General features: G+C 41.7%; 1 protein-coding gene across 1 annotated transcript; it reads left to right on the top strand.

Annotated features, from left to right (window-relative positions):
- The first annotated feature begins 2,242 nt into the window (after positions 1-2,242).
- Positions 2,243-10,759, top strand: LOC140065531 (alpha-tectorin-like). Its single transcript, XM_072113129.1, has 7 exons — positions 2,243-2,304; positions 3,062-3,231; positions 3,425-3,451; positions 3,958-4,076; positions 5,118-5,396; positions 8,474-8,623; positions 10,041-10,759. Exons 2-7 carry the CDS (start codon positions 3,195-3,197, stop codon positions 10,218-10,220), a joined length of 792 nt encoding a protein of 263 aa, XP_071969230.1. The 5' UTR covers positions 2,243-2,304; positions 3,062-3,194; the 3' UTR covers positions 10,221-10,759.
- The last annotated feature ends 2,991 nt before the right edge of the window (positions 10,760-13,750 follow it).

The following is a 13,750-nucleotide window of genomic DNA, read 5'->3' as shown; positions in this document are numbered from 1 at the left end:
TGGAATCTTCATAATTTATTTTGATGTCACGTGGCTTACAAAACGAATATCGGTTTTCCGTATTTTCAGAATTTACTATTTTGGGGTTAATTACGATTTTGAAAGAAATGTTAAATATTTTACATTTAATAACCCCCTATGTATAAGCCTATTTTCAAATATGCACCCCTCAAAGTATAAGAAACAACTTTTATGAAGATTGTTAACCCCTTGAGATCTTCATAGTAATTAAATCAAAATGGAGGTGAAATTTAGAATGGCCAAATTTTGTTGGTTAAAAGTTTATTTATCCCTAAAATTTACACAATTCCAAAAGATAAAAAGAGAAAACTCATCTAAAAATTTGTTATGCAATTTCTCCCGAGTAGAGAGACCCCCACATGTGGACGGTACTTGTTTTATGGACACACAGCGAGGCGCAGAAGGGAAGGTGCGCCCTGTAGCTGCCAGATTTTAGTTTCCTCATTGCCCCCTTTTATAGCACACTCTGACCGCTGGTGTTACACCGAGATGTCAGCGGTAGATTACCGCTGACGCCCCGCGACTCCCTGGCTCGGTTCCGGCACAGAGCCGAATCTGCATCGGCTCAGTGTTGTACTAGTACTGCATTTGCCTCCTCACAAGGGGAGTTTATAACACCCCTTGTGGCTGGGATGCTTCTTCTCTGGATGGAATAATGAGCACTTAGAGTTTTAGGCTTCCTGCTCAGACACTCAGCCTACAACTAAACTCTTTTTAGAGCAAAGAAAATTGATTCCACACAACAACAATCATATAGGTAGAGAAAATCAATATTTATTGTTATTACAATAAATATAAAAATACAGCTATATTGGAAGCCAATGGCCAGGTATAATTTACCTGTCACGATACACTGGGGGCAAATAGTATCAAAGAATTACACATTTAAATTGTACACAGAATATTGTGAAGGTAAAATCACCAATGGGCAGCAAGAGAATCGCATAATTACACAGGAAAGAAACAAGAAAAATATATTATATTGATTCACCCTGCAGGCAATGTTGCTGTTCTCAGATTATAATAAAATAATAAAATACACAAGTTAAAACCGGGTCAAGGGGACCAGATACTGTACAACATCATGGGGATGTACAGGAGATCACAGGAATGCCGCAAAAGACAAAAGGGTCACAGGGACTTAAAGGGTCACCGGAGTTCACAGAAAGTGCATTGTCCGTGTAAAATGCTGCGTGCCGTGATTCACTAAGATCATGCACCTGAAATCATGAACGTGTCGCTTCCCTGCTCAGGTTGACAGAGTTCTCCATTGTTTTTGTGGTGCATCTTTAACATAGGGCATGCAAGACAATTTGAAAGTTAAATACTGCGCTCAGTCCAAATCAGTCAGAGCGGCCACTGGCACACCCCCTAATTTGTATCGCAATAAAGCAAGCGCTGCTGTGCCACAAGGGGATTGCATGCAACACAATCCCAGCGCACATTTATAAAATACCTGTGCAAGCCATATTTGCCTCGAAAAAGGTTCACAGTCTGACTAAAGTGTGCACTGCGACCATTAGTATATGAGCCCCGATGAATCCAAATGGTTGCATGGTTTTAAGACGCCAGATCCATTTAGTTTCCATCTGTTGTAGTTTTTTTTTTTTTTTTATAAGAGAGCCTCCACGTAAACCCATTTCAACGTGGTCAATTACTCAAAAATGTAGCAAGTCATAGCAATTCACAATCTGATCTTCCATGGTATTGCTTGCATTCATGATCCCATTAACATGTCCACATACCCTCACTTTAAATTCCCGAGTTGTAAGCCCAATATACATCTTGGAGCATGTGCACACTGCACAGTAAATCACTCCCTTTGTGGAGCATGTGATTGGCCAAGTAATATCAAAGGTTTTTGTTCCATTTTCTTAATATTGGTGCACGCTACGCAGTTGCCACCAGGAGAGCACTCCCCCGATGTTGGAGTAGGCACATCTCAGCATCTTCTAAATTGGCTTCTTTTGCTCAGTAGGGAGGGTGATGGTTTTATGCATCATTGTTATAAGAATTACACAGTCTTGTCTTTATAAATAATTAACCTATATGGATGAGCTCGTATTATACATAGTGTTTACTTAAATTCCGGTTTGAGCTTTTTGATGTAGCCGAAGGTCTTATAGGAATTCCCTCTAAGCTGTAAAACTGGTTCTCCTCTGCCAAGACTTTGTATCTCTGTACACAACATCAGCCTCCTAGATGAATAACTTACAATGAAGTAATATATAAGGGCTTGACTTTCAAAGCATGATGAGAAGGCAGATGGCAGCGCAAGGAAAGGTATGCATCCCTCCGTGTGCTAGAGACGAGGTGACCCCTCCATAAAAAATAGCGGCGCACGGCCACAGACACAACGAAAAATAGAGCATGCTCTATCTTCTCCCGGTGTATGGCACTGCCGCCCTGCCGCCATTGCCGTCTATGGGGACGTATATGCGGTTGCATATACATCCCCAAAGACGGGCGTCTGAATGAGCCCTTAGGTTTTTTTTTTGCTTTATATTTTCAAATGTTTTGGTGCATTTGCATCCTTTGAATACATTTGCAACCTTTCTATACGCCTAGCAAAATTTGTGCCAAATTATCTTACCTTTTCACTCACCTAGAAATGTTAGCCATGCCAAAATATTTCAGTGTTGCGCCTGAAATATTGTTAAAATCCAATAGCAAAAGTAGCAATTTTGGAGCAAATCGATGTAAAATTACTAATTTGTGTAAAGCTAATTTGCATAAACATTTAGGGGGTTATTTTTTATGGGTCGGCGCTCATACGCTGACATATTATAGCCCCGCCAAGCATCTGGTGCACCTGCTTTTATGTAATTGCTCTAGTCAACACTAGGAGGTGTTCAAATTGTAATACTAAGCGTGACCACATGGCGAGCTACTTATGAGAACAAAAAACTGAGATTTAAAGCGAATCAATAAGTACAGCTCTCCTAGACTACCCTTAAGGTTTTGCAGGTTGTTTTTCTCTTTCAGGAACACTTGACATGTAGGTCAATAGATTTTTTTTTTCTCTCATTACTCTTTTTAGTGTTGTTAATGTTTAACCTATAATGGATCAGTTACTATTGTGTGTAACCACGACAGTATATACATATCTCTAACTGATGTAAAAGAAACAGCTCCTTCTCCTCAGGGCGTCTCCCGGATTTCAAGACAAGAAAATGAATCTCACCCCAATCCTTCTACTTTTCATAGTTGGTGAGTTTGTTTTATCATTTTTAAATCAATATTCTACTTTTAGCATTTTCATTAAAAGGAGAACATATATAGCATCATGTTTGAATTGATAATTGAATAATGTCCTATTTATACTTCTGAGCTGCGTTCACTATTCTGCCCTAAAGATGAAAAAAATAAAAATACTGATAATTAATATTCTTTTTTTTTCTAGTTATCTCCACTGGACAGATAAATGCAGGTAAAAAAAAAAAAAGTTCATAAATGTCTGTGTGGTTATTTGAGACATTTAGTATATAAGTAGCCGAGACAAAAAGAATGAGGTGAAATTCAAATATCTCTAAATCAGGAGAGACTCCTAGGTCGTTCTTCAACATGTCAGATGTTAGTCGTTCTTCATTCTACCAGATGTTAGATGTTAGATGTGTGATTTTTTTATACATAAGATTCATTATTTATTTGGTAATATACTTAACAAATGGAGTTTTTAGCTTGTTCTCACCAGTTTCCGAAGAGGTGGTAAATAACGAGGGCAGGGGAAAGGTGGTGCCATTGGACCCAGCTGGTTTTACCATATTTCGTGCCACATTTCTGACTCGGAGTTTGACTCCGAGTCCCTTACTGGAATTAATTTTCGTGAGCAGTGTGAAGAATATATGATGAAACCCACCAGTCCTCTCCTGGGGTGAGGGGCATAAAGAGTAATGTTTTTGCTTATATACTAAATTGCATCTTCTCTAAATCCAGGTGTCCTCTACCCATATGGAACTTCACTAGATACTACAAACATAAAAGCCAATGATGGAGTATCTGATGAGATAAGATTGAATATCCCACTTTTCGGGAGGTATTATTCCTCGATCTATGTGAGTACCCATTAAACAATTATAAAGCTAAAGATGCTACATGGGATTTGCATGGATAATATAAGGCAGAGTATCCATATTTATATGTGGAGCCAAAACTGCAGTTGTACCCCATCTGAAACACTAAGAGAAGCTCCTCTTCATATGAAATAATAAAGTAGATGAGGCCCTTAAAGGGCACCTACCACCCCGATTCTACCTATAAAGGTAGAGTCCCCCGGCATCTGCGGCCTTATGCGCATGCGCAGTAGCTCCGGCACCGGAGCCGCTGCCGCGCAGCCGAAGGCCTGCAGAACACAGGGGACGAGGGCGTGCAGCTACGAGGAGCTGTGCGCCGAAGATTACCTGATAGGCGGAGTAACGTGGCTACTGGGGCGTGGAGTAGCCGCGACTAGTAGCCTCATGTCTGGCTACTTCACGTCCCAGTAGCCGCATAAAAAAATTTGCATATACCTGCAATAAAGTTTTCAAAAAGACACCCGGGACGTGAGGATTAGCCCAAAAAAGGGCTATCCTCACGTCCCATCCATCCACCTACCACCCATTCTACCTTTATAGGTAGAATCGGGTGGTAGGTGCCCTTTAATGTAGCATTATTTTTTCTGGTTGCCTACCCCACCATCGTAATTAAAATGTTTCTCCAATATTACACAATTGAGGACTTATTCTTAGCTGATCAATTAGAGATTGCCGTAGGTCTGACACCCAACAACCCACCCAACAACTGTCAAACGATTTACAGCCCATTGAACTCATATCCTTACATCATGAGACCTTTTTGTATCTCAGTCCCATTTAAATTAATCAGATTGAACAGAAGGGCCAAACATGACCACTATAATATATATGGCCTGAGCCCGGTAGGAAGTGAAGAGAACATGGCTCATGTCAAATCACCCTTTAACAACTACCACAATAACTATTTATAGGATTTATCAATGAGATCAAGCTAAAAAAAAACCTCCTCATCTCTACTACATACAATCTGATATATGTCTTTATGTCAGTGGTTCTTATACTGTATCTCTTTTTCCCACCAAGGTGAATAACAATGGCCTCCTATCATTTGACATGCCTATTAATGAGTCTAAGACACAAGATATCCCCATTGCTGGTGAAACTTTCCTGGCACCATTTTGGGCCGATGTGGATAACAGTTTATCGGGGGACATTTACTACAGGTGGAGCAATGACTCCGACCTCCTCTCTCTGAATGAAAATGAGCTGAAGATTTATTTCTCAGATATTTTCTACACTCCGAAGTGGGTACTTGTGGCGACGTGGGATAAAGTTCCTTGCTATAACTCATCGACTGACAAGGTAGGTACCTATCACAAGACAGTGTACTTACACTGCTCCTGCCCCCAATTCTGTCTTTGTCCCGGTACTTAGGATTTTGGCATCTCTGTAGTCCACTGGGGGGTACAAGACCCGCTTTGGCCAGTTAGTGGCCTCCTTGGATCATGGGACATCTATTATGATGTTATCTCAAAGAAGTCCTGATTTCTGCTTCCTGACGTCCAATTTTCCTTACACTTGGCTTTTCCTTCACTAGAAACTCTTTATCTTGTTTCTGATCTGCTGTACATCTAATGACAACCCTTGTGTTCTTGACTACATATCTGTACTGTCCATCCTGACCTACAGACTGCCCTGAATCTTCACCTTCCATGACCAACCATAATCAGTATCTGGTTGACCCCTTGGTATTTCTCTCTGGAAACCCTTGACCCACTTGGGTCAGCTGCTACCTACAACACAACTGATGCTGGTGCAGCTCCCTATGTTAGGAAAAAGGGCAAATATTATTGGGATCACAGAGCCAAGCTGGTTAGGTGACACAGTGGGATGGCACATTCTGTTGTCTGATACAAGTAGTAGCCTTTTAGTATACAACAGCAGGTGTGGCTTGGGACTACTCCAGGGGGCATTGTCCAAGCAACCCTTGGTTTTCACCCAATACAGAAGGTCATCTTCACTTCAGGTAACCACCATGTCACTGCCTCTGGAGTCATTTCAGTTTTGTAGTGGCTGACCCAGATGGATCAAGAGAACTTGACGTATGGCAATTGAGATATGTACTTGCTGACAGGCCATGGACAGTATGAAAAGAAATGACAGACAAAACATGTTCCTTAGCTGGGTCACTAGGGGTCTAGGGAACTTTTGCGCAGGCATCTTTCCACTTGTCCCATATAAAAGAGACTATGGCCCTAGGACCACTCAGCAACGACACATGAAAGATAAGGAAATAACTACAGCCACTTGGCATAGCAAGGTGTGGGACTGCTATATATATATCACCTATGCACTGTGACATACTTTGTTGCACTTGTATGTGTGCCCTCTATGCCAACTCTAAGGGGGATGGACAAGTCAATTATTGGCCTATCCTAAGGAATTATCAAATATTTGTGGCCAATCCCTTTAAGAATACATAGTAGCTTCTGACATAAATCCCATCTACAGATTACACCTGAAGTTAGTTTTATGGTAATTTACAGAGCAAAGTTAAATATTCCAATAAAATTTTCATTGTGTACCATAAAGATAACAAGAGGAATTTCTATGAGAATTCTCCTTAAACAGAGACTCGGTGTTGATAAGCAACAGCCTTGTGCGTTTACTAAGCTTCTACTGATTTCTACTTTACTAGGCGGTGTATGGCATTGCTGCCTATCTCTGCATAGAGGAAGAATTTACTTTTATATATGTGTGGCAGCACCATGCAGGGAATGTATGGTACTATTATGTAGATGCTAAATGGCAATATACTTACTATTGCACTAACTGTTTGGCTATCTGGACTCTATATGACAGACTCTATGTAGACATCATATAGAAGTACTAAGAATTAACTAACTATATGAATGTATTATGTAGTAACTGCATGGCACATGGTACCTGGTTTTCACCAGAGTCCACCGCAAAGCAGGTTGGACTTGTTGCGACATGGTACCGCAATGGCGGCTAAGGTGAAGCACAGAATCGCAAACTAGTGATTGGGAACAGGCAGGAGGTCAAGACAGGCAGCACAGGATAGGAGTCGGGGACGTAGCGTTAGGTCAAGACAGGCAGCACGGGATGAGAGTCAATAACGCAACCGGATTTACAAGGGGGATTCAGAAACACAGTAAATCGCATGGAATAGCTTTCTCTGAGGCACTAGGCACAAAAATCAGGCGGAGAATTCTGGGAGAGGCTGGCTTTTATTCATATGCTGGAAATGGCTGGCACCAGTCAGCGTTGCGTTGGCAATTTAAATCTACGAACGGCAGCGCTCGCCCTAGGAGGTGGGGATGTGCGTGCCAGGCAGCCAAGACAAAGCAGGAGCGCAGAGCGGTGAGTGAACCCAGGGGCAGAGTGGGGCACAGAGAGTGATACTGGAGCACCTGCGACCCGGGAGTTCGGGCGCAGGAGCACCCTTGACACATGTCTACGTCTATGGATAAGGGAACTGGAGTAGTGAGCAGGATCCAAATAAGAGGATAGGTATAAATCTCACTCCAAGTGATATATTGTTGGTTCTATGAAAGCTTCTGATAGAGGACAGTCAGGTATAGGCAGAGTATTTCCCTTGGCTGAGCTGGGTGTGTGTATTTTGGAAATCTTGGTGATTTCATCTTGCTTCCGTAGGTTAATTTATGGACAAGCCGGGTAGTCAGCTGCAAGGATGGCATCTAAAAATGCTTAAAATATCCAATGCTCGGTTCACTCATTGCTGGTTATACTTTCTCTGGTGATTTGTAATACTACTGTCTAGTTGTGTTTTGCTTGACCTGTATCCTGAAACTCATACCTGAGCCTTTATTCTGCAGGATCAGTTACCTGAAAACTGTACTTGAGCCTGGATATTGCCTGATCCAGAACCTTGAAACCCAACCTGACTTAGCACCCCAAGCCTTTACCTGAGCCTGAATCCTGTCAAACTGTAAAAACGTTAAGCCCCGACCTGACCTGCCAGGTCCAGAACCTTGAACCCCAAACTTATCCTGAACACTGTCTATTCCCCAATTTTCTCATGCCTGTATATGTATTTGTCTGTCTCTCTGTTCATTTTCATGTTCTGACAAAATACTAAGATTAAGGGTTGCCGCCCAGTAGTTCCTTACCACTAGGATTTGCAGGGCTATAAGGTAGAGAATCCCTCCTCCAAACCTCCACAGAAGGTTTGTCCCTCTGATGTGTTTTTACCACAGTCTTTGATTCATCTGTGATTTGAAACCGAAAAGGATAGAATATTACATGATACTCAAACTATCATCAGTGGAATTGTGAATTTTTGTCGCCATCTCCTGTATATAACATAGCATTACAAATAAGTAGAGAGTATTGTAGCTCCAGAACTCACTACAGCCGACTCTTTTTTATCTTTATGTCACATGTTGTATTTACAGGTGAACACATTTCAGGCCGTCCTGAGCACGGATGAAACTAATACCTTCATCATGTACAACTACGGTGACATCCAGTGGATAACAGGGACCAATGCAGATGGAGATCTAGAGGGACTGAGCTATGATGTGCCTGGCAGGACTCCAGCTCTGGTATGAACAAATATGTATTTCCTCATAGATCTCTAGAATGCAACGAAAGCTACAAAATGGCAAACACTAAAATTATCTGCCTGATTAGAACGTTTAAAAGTCTTTAATATCTTTATTCAAATATTCATTAAAAGTCTGCTAGAAATAGCCATAAGTATTCACTCAGGCTTTTCAAGGTGCACCTTCAGGTGGCAATCCAAACACATATGTGCCCACCGAAGTCCGATAACATGCACCAAGAAACAAGCAGGCGCAATCACAGGAGCACAGGTTAGCTACCCGCTGTAACACCTATTATCAGTAGTTGTATATAGTAGGTCTGTCTCAATTATGTCCCTGCCTGATGCGTTTCTGCATTGACCCTACCGTGTCATCAGAGGCATACCAGGATACACTTAGATATACAACACATATTTAGCGATTACCCTAGCTGCCCGATATTGCATTGGCATCGCAGCTAGAGCTTGCTACAAACACATCCGGCACTGTTGCGGCCGTCCAAACAATGTTAACCCTCAAAAGGTTGTGTATAACATAATGGGGGTCATTTACCAAGGGGCCCGATTCGCGTTTTCCCGACGTGTTACCCGAATATTTCCGATTTGCGCCGATTTTCCCTGTATTGCCCCGGGATTTTGGCGCACGCGATCGGATTGTGGCGCATCGGCTCCAGCATGCACGCGACGGAAAACGGGGGCGTGGCTGAACGAAAACCCGACGTATTCTGAGAAACCGCCGCATTTAAAAAAAAAAGTGTTGTTGGACTCGCACTTACCTTCACCAGGAATAGGCTGGTTAACTTCAGTGCATTCCGGCGGTCCTCGGACACCTGGTGGACGTTGGAGGAACTGCCTTAGTGAATCGTCGGAAGACCCGAAACCCCTGCAGAGAACGCACCGCTGGATCGCGAATGGACCGGGTAAGTAAATCTGCCCCATTGTATCAACATTTTAACGACCTACCAAAACCGCTTTTTTATGCCTGGATGATGCACTAATAAAGACTTTTTTCAAACTTTTACTACCTCGGTGGTGTGGCTCTCTCCATCTGCTATGCTCAATTTGGAGTTTTAAGCACGATCCCTCGGGATGAGCTGTTGTGGATTGCTGTCCTAGTCTTTCTGTTTACTGGTATTGAAGCTCATCCCCTTATACTTCATTGGGTTCAGACTGCTCCACCATACTGCCAGAAGATTCTCCGTTGAGCCAAGGCAATAACACAGTAATGGACCCAAGAGTCCAACTCAAGACAAACCAATTTGGTGGGTGGGTCAATGAATTATTTACCTGATGGGTTCAATAGGTCCAGTCTTGAACACTGGTTTCAATACTTTATACAAACCATGAACAGTAATGATTAAAAAAAATATTATTTCACTTTATATGCAGCTTCTTATAAGACTGGTGTTGTTTCACAGGCTGGAGGTAATAGCGGACAAATCAACAGTTATTTTAAGATACCCGCTTCTTTAACATCATCTATGATGAATATTACGTCCACCAGTAATGTTGATGTCCCTGGACGCTGGGTGTTTAAGGTAGACCGGATGGAAGTCACGTATCCCAATATGACACAAAGTAAGTGCACATTAGATTGAAGAGCCAATCTCTATACACAAAAATGTACATATGCACAAAACAGCAATGCATTTTGTTATATTCTTCTGGACTGAACCAAAATTTTTGACTTTCCGTCGTGCGTTATTGCTGAGTTTTTCAATCCCATTTTGGGGAGGTGAGAAGCTTAGTCTCGTATCGTTTAATGGTCTACAATATGTATATAAGTCTCTTACAGATAGAAAATGCTTATTTTTACACTTTTTGGTCTGTACATATTCCATGCATGAACCAAACAATCCCTTTAATCTCTTCAATCCCGTACAATGCTTTAGTCATCTATGCATCATTTATTTTTAGACATTTTCGTACGTAGATATTTTCATATACTTTTTGGGCAGAGTTATCTTTACATATGTCCTTGACTCTTTTAACTGACTTCTTCTATACTGTATAATTTATATTGAATTGACTCGTCTAGGTATATAAATTTGATCCTTTTAGTTGATTTTATCTACATCCTTGACTTTCTATGTTGACTCAAAGAGGACCTGTCACCCCATTTATCAGCACTAAAGTAAGCAGCTCCTAGTGCTTGATCAAATGCCGCAGTGTTAGAGTGATAGTGTTACCGGAAACCTCCGGTAACACTATCAAACACCGCGGCGGGGTACAATGTAATTGTCGGACAGCTCGCAAAGCTGTCCGATGTATTCATGAGGGGGCGGGGTTGGGGCGTGGCTAGGGGCGGTGACTGCCGCCGAGCGCGCGGCAGTCACTGCCGGCCTATGGAGCGAGCGGGGCAGTCCGGGGAAGAGGCAGCGCCTCGGACCGCCCCCTCATGAATACATCAGACAGCTTTGCAAGCAGTCCGATGATTACATTGTACTCCGCCGCAGTGTTTGATAGCGTTACTGGAGGTTTCCGGTAACGCTATCACTCTAACACTGCGGCGTTTGATCAAGAACTAGGAGCTGCTTACTTTAGTAACATCTCCTAGTGCCGAAAATTTAGATGACAGGTCCTCTTTAAGGAGGTAGTCTTTAGAGGACACTAGTGCAGGTGTGTAGAGTCTTATAGGCCATGCACCCTACATAAAGAGTTTTTGGAAAAAGAATAGAAAAATATGTTTTCCTGAATGCACGGCACTGCTTCACTTTATGGGAGGTCTTATTCCCAGTGTTTTTAGAGGAGCTTGCATGACCTATAAAAGTCCAAAGACCTCCATAAGGAGACATATCCGTACAAGTGATGAGCACACCCGTTCAGGTTCGCCTTGTTGGGCTGAATCTCAAACTAAAGAAGCAAAACCCTGCTGGGAACACCCAAGATTGGTCACCAATCTCGGGAGAATAAACTTTAAATGCCACCTTTAATACGAGATGCCGGAATTTAAATACATTTTGCCAGCACCGCGAGAATTACCGGCAGAGTCTGACACCGACTTACATGCTAATTTATTTGCAGATTACGTTAACCTCTACTGTATTTCCTCATTTTTGGAATTGACTTCATCTATTTTCTTTACTGCTTGACTTGACAGTCATCTGAAGGCATAGATCTTTACATGCCATTAAAAGCACCCATTAAATAAATCAGGGCAGTTAGTCCCGAATAAATTTAAAGGGAACTTGTCCTCAGCAATTGGCCTAATAAACCACCACCAGTATATTGTCAAGCATTGTAATACCTTCTAATTTTTTTTCTTTCATGGTCCAGTGTGGTGGCATCATCCAGAAAATCAACTTTGAAGTGAGCTGTAAATTGGTTGTATAAAGTCAAAGAGGAGGAGAGTTTAACACTGAAGTCAAGGTAAAGATTGACATTGTGCATCGGACTTCAGGAGATCTGGTTAGTGTTGTCTCTGGATGCAGGGCCATCTATTACAGTGAAGGGGCTTTCTGAGGAAGAGAGAGCTTGACTTCAGTGTTATAATCTCTATCTTCCTGACTTACCAGTTTACATCTGAATTCAAAGTAGATTTTCTGGTTGAGGCCACCACACTGGGTCATAAAAGAAACATAATTTGGAAAGTGTTCAGCTACTTAGCAACATACTGGTAGCAGTTTATTAGGTCAATTCCTGCTGACAGGTTCCCTTTAATATCTTCCAACCAATAGTAACCCTACTAATATCTGCTTTGTTGATTTCACTCAACCTATGATGTATGGCCTTAAAACATTGAAAATACACAATTTGTATCTACATTTTCCTGGGATTTTTCTCAATATGGGGACCATAAAACTATGGTAAGTTGTTTGTGTATACATAAAACATCGCCATTGATGCTGGATTTCAAACTTATGAAGACAACACATTGGATCTGGGATCATCTATGGAGTTTTTGACCTTCACTACCGAAATCATCCTCATTTTGGGTCATCCACTGGAATAAGAGACTCATGGCTAACAAAAATTAGAGGATATTTACTCCTGTTGACCAACTTATACAGCCTGAAAGGTGAGTCTGACACATTTTATATTAATTTTGCATGTATGGAAGACATACGGAACCATATCCTTATCATTTATTTATTTTACCCATCTAGATTCCCATATTGTTGGTTCAACCATTGAACTCTGTAAAGCTCCACCATATTTTTCAAAAGACATCGGAAGGTCCTGTTCATGCATATGTTGGGCACAATCTGTGGTTGTAGTCTTCTCCAACTGATGATCCCAGCTCCTTCGCACAGTACAAAGATGAATTTTTTGATGGGGATAGATCTTATTTTTTCTAAACATTTTACCAGTATCTCCTATATGTTCTATGTACAGATTTATAGCGAAATTGTAGAAATTGTGATAAAAGTGAAATTACAAATATGCAAGATATATGTTTGCCAAACCTTCTGATTGTGGTGGGACAAGTCAACCATCTCTTCATAAAGCATCATAAAAACATTTCCCTAGTAGATAGTCATTTTTTTTAATCATTTTATATTTGGATCAATGCTGAAAAAGCCTAGAAAGATGTCAGGATGCTACACTTCAATCTTAAAAGTTCTATTAATGTTGATAGACTTGTAATAAAATCTTCCATTTAAATCACCAAGGTTTATTTGTACAGGAAAAGGAGTAGTAATGCTGAGCTATATGCATATATACAGGATAAGGGTACACTCACAGAAGGTATGTTTGCCTGGGCCATAGTCTGGGTCGAAAATACAACTGTGCCCTGTAGAGGAGGAGGGATGAGAGCTGATCAGGCGAACACGGCGAAATATATTTTGTCCTATATATGTCCTAAATATGTCCTATATTTTGCCATGCATGGTCACGGTGCGGTGAGACAATGTGTGCTCATTAGACATAAATGGGTATCGATATGCGGCCCCTGAATGAGGCTTAAGAGTAGTAGTAAAGCGGGATGAAGATGGTGGCTGGGGGTGTGTGTGGTGGTAGGGGTTTAAAGATGGCGGCTGGGGCTGTGTGTGAGGGGTAAAGATAGTGGCTGAGGGCGTATGTGGGGGGGTGAAGATGATCGTTGGGGGTGTGTGTGTGAGGCGTTGGTGGCTGGGGGTGTGTGGGGAATGAAGATGGTGACTGGGTGTGTGTGAGGGGGTGATGA

The sequence above is a fragment of the Engystomops pustulosus genome, chromosome 6 (genome assembly GCF_040894005.1).
Source record: "Engystomops pustulosus chromosome 6, aEngPut4.maternal, whole genome shotgun sequence".
Taxonomy (NCBI): domain Eukaryota; kingdom Metazoa; phylum Chordata; class Amphibia; order Anura; family Leptodactylidae; genus Engystomops; species Engystomops pustulosus.
The sequence above is the reverse complement of the archived record's forward strand: the minus strand, read 5'-3'. Positions and strand labels throughout refer to the sequence as shown.